This window comes from Tursiops truncatus, chromosome 20 (genome assembly GCF_011762595.2).
Source record: "Tursiops truncatus isolate mTurTru1 chromosome 20, mTurTru1.mat.Y, whole genome shotgun sequence".
NCBI lineage: Eukaryota > Metazoa > Chordata > Mammalia > Artiodactyla > Delphinidae > Tursiops > Tursiops truncatus.
In genome coordinates this window covers 53,000,723-53,002,687 of record NC_047053.1, presented here as the reverse complement: position 1 = coordinate 53,002,687, position 1,965 = coordinate 53,000,723, and the positions used below count along the sequence as shown (strand labels likewise).

At 54.3% G+C, this 1,965-nt stretch overlaps 1 protein-coding gene across 4 annotated transcripts in view; it reads right to left on the bottom strand.

Moving 5' to 3' along the window:
* Positions 1–1,965, bottom strand: part of CPSF4L (cleavage and polyadenylation specific factor 4 like) — a 55,513-nt gene that overhangs the window by 11,815 nt on the left and 41,733 nt on the right. For 3 of the 4 annotated variants that reach the window (XR_004523690.2, XR_012328457.1, XM_073797273.1), the window contains exon 5: positions 1,532–1,625. Coding sequence is in view for 2 of the 4 variants with exons in the window: in XM_073797273.1 (XP_073653374.1) it covers positions 1,532–1,625 (94 nt within the window). In the remaining 2 variants the exon portion in view is untranslated. Of the gene's footprint in view, positions 1–9; positions 1,126–1,531; positions 1,626–1,965 lie in introns of those variants that run through there. The other variant, XM_073797272.1, reaches the window with a different exon arrangement.

Below are 1,965 nucleotides of genomic sequence, written 5' to 3'. Positions count from 1 at the left end.
CTGCAGAGAAAGTGAAGCCAAAAGGAAACATTTATAGACACTCCCTGTGTAGAAAGAGGGCAGGGACTCCGGCCAGGCCATCAAACTGAAACCAGGTTGCGAAATGCCTTCGTTTGCGAAAGCGTACCTTTTGATGGACGTTGGAAATGGGCTTTTGAATTCCCCAGTGTTGACGATCGCTTCCCACCCGCTGTCAGCGATCCCACTGGGAACCAGCAGGGGTCGCCCTCCTCATGTGCCAGTGCCATCCCAGCCTAGGGCTGTGTACAGAACCCCTAATCAGCAAGAGCTCGGCTGCTCCCCCCAGCGTTCGTGCTCCCTCTTTGGCCTCTGTCAGACTTTACTGGCAGGCCAGCATGCAGACATCCCCACCGGGACCAGCAAGCTTTTTCTGCAGGAGCCCAAACAGTAAATATTTTCAACTTTGCAGGCCATCTGGTCTCTGTTGGAGCTACGCAACTCTGCCATCGTAAGCATGAGGAACAGTCAGACCGTATGTAAATGATGGGCTTGGTCCTGTTCCAGTGAAACTATTTATGAGCACTGGAATTTGCATTTCCACACATCGCAAAATGTTACTTTGGATTTTTCTGTCACCACCTTTAAGAAGTCATTTTTAGGTCCCAGGCTGTACAGAAACAGGCAAAAGGCCAGATTTGACCCCACAGGCTGTGGCTTGCTGAGCCGGGATGGAGGCTCTCGTATCAAGACTTGATATCAGTGGGAGGCAGATCTGTTCCCATAGGGACCAGGCACAACCAGGATGGCCCTGATTCAGAACAACTCTGGACCATGGGTCCTCAGCTAGACCCCAGGTTCTTGAATAAAAACCACACCTGTGTTCTGCAGCTAAGGAGAAGGAAAGCCTCAGGGGCCAAGAAGCTCTGCCTGAAGCAGAGACGACGGAGGTCCGAGGGGGTCTGGGAGGAGCGACCCCGTATGTGTGCCTTTCCCAGGATGCGGGGAGCAGATGGTGTGAGAGTGAGGGCACCTGGGAAGAGTGCAGGGCTGGAGAGCAAGGGTTCCCCAGGGAACCGTGCAGTAAAGGAGTGAGCCACATCTGCCCCCCTCCTACCTGCACTCACCTTCAGGTAACTTGGGTTGAATAAAAGATTCATCCTGGGGCTGAGGGAGAGACATAGTTACAGCCGCGATCTAGGCACCGCCCAAGCTCAGTGCTCATTAACACGCCCTGCACCAGCCTGAGGCAGGTTTCCTGTTCTCAGAGCCCCACAGGGAAGGAGCCGGCACCCCAGCCAGGGAGAATTGCAGAGGATGGGGGTGGCGGGTAGGTGTTGAATGTCTCTACTCCTGTTTCTAAGAGCTATACACCCATCCCCAGCAATAGATAGGCACTAACAGGATGGGTTAGAGTTCAGTGCAGCCGACGGCACCAGGAGGGGTGGGCGAGAACACCGTGGGTAGGTGCTCGCCGGACACTTCGCTCCCCACCCCAGGCCAGTGAAGGTGCAGAAGGATCTAGGTCTAGAAGCCAGAGAGTGGGCCCAGCACACGGGGGAGTCACACTTACTGTGCAAATTGGCATTTGGGTCCCTCAGGGCAGAAGCCAGCTGAGTAGTTCATACACATTATTCTGCGGACGTGGCGATATTTACACAGGGGACCTGCTGGGCAAAGAAAAAACAGCTAGAAGGATCTTCTTTAGCTAGTGGGGGAAACACACATGTCAAAGCTTACCGGCAAGGGGAAGCACCAGCTTCCCAGCCACATGACTGAGATGGGAAAGGGCACCTCAGAATGTGGGAGTAGGTGTCAGCTGGCCAGGCCTGAAACAGCAGCATCAGAAGCGTCCCTAACGCGCTGTCTTGGAGGCTTCCATGGATGTGGGCTGCAACATGCTTTCATTCATTTAGCTGCAGCAGGTTTGGCTGAGCAAAGGCCAACCAATCACACATCTCACTAATCCTCCTTCAGCCGCCCTCCCCTAAAATCCTCCCCGAACCA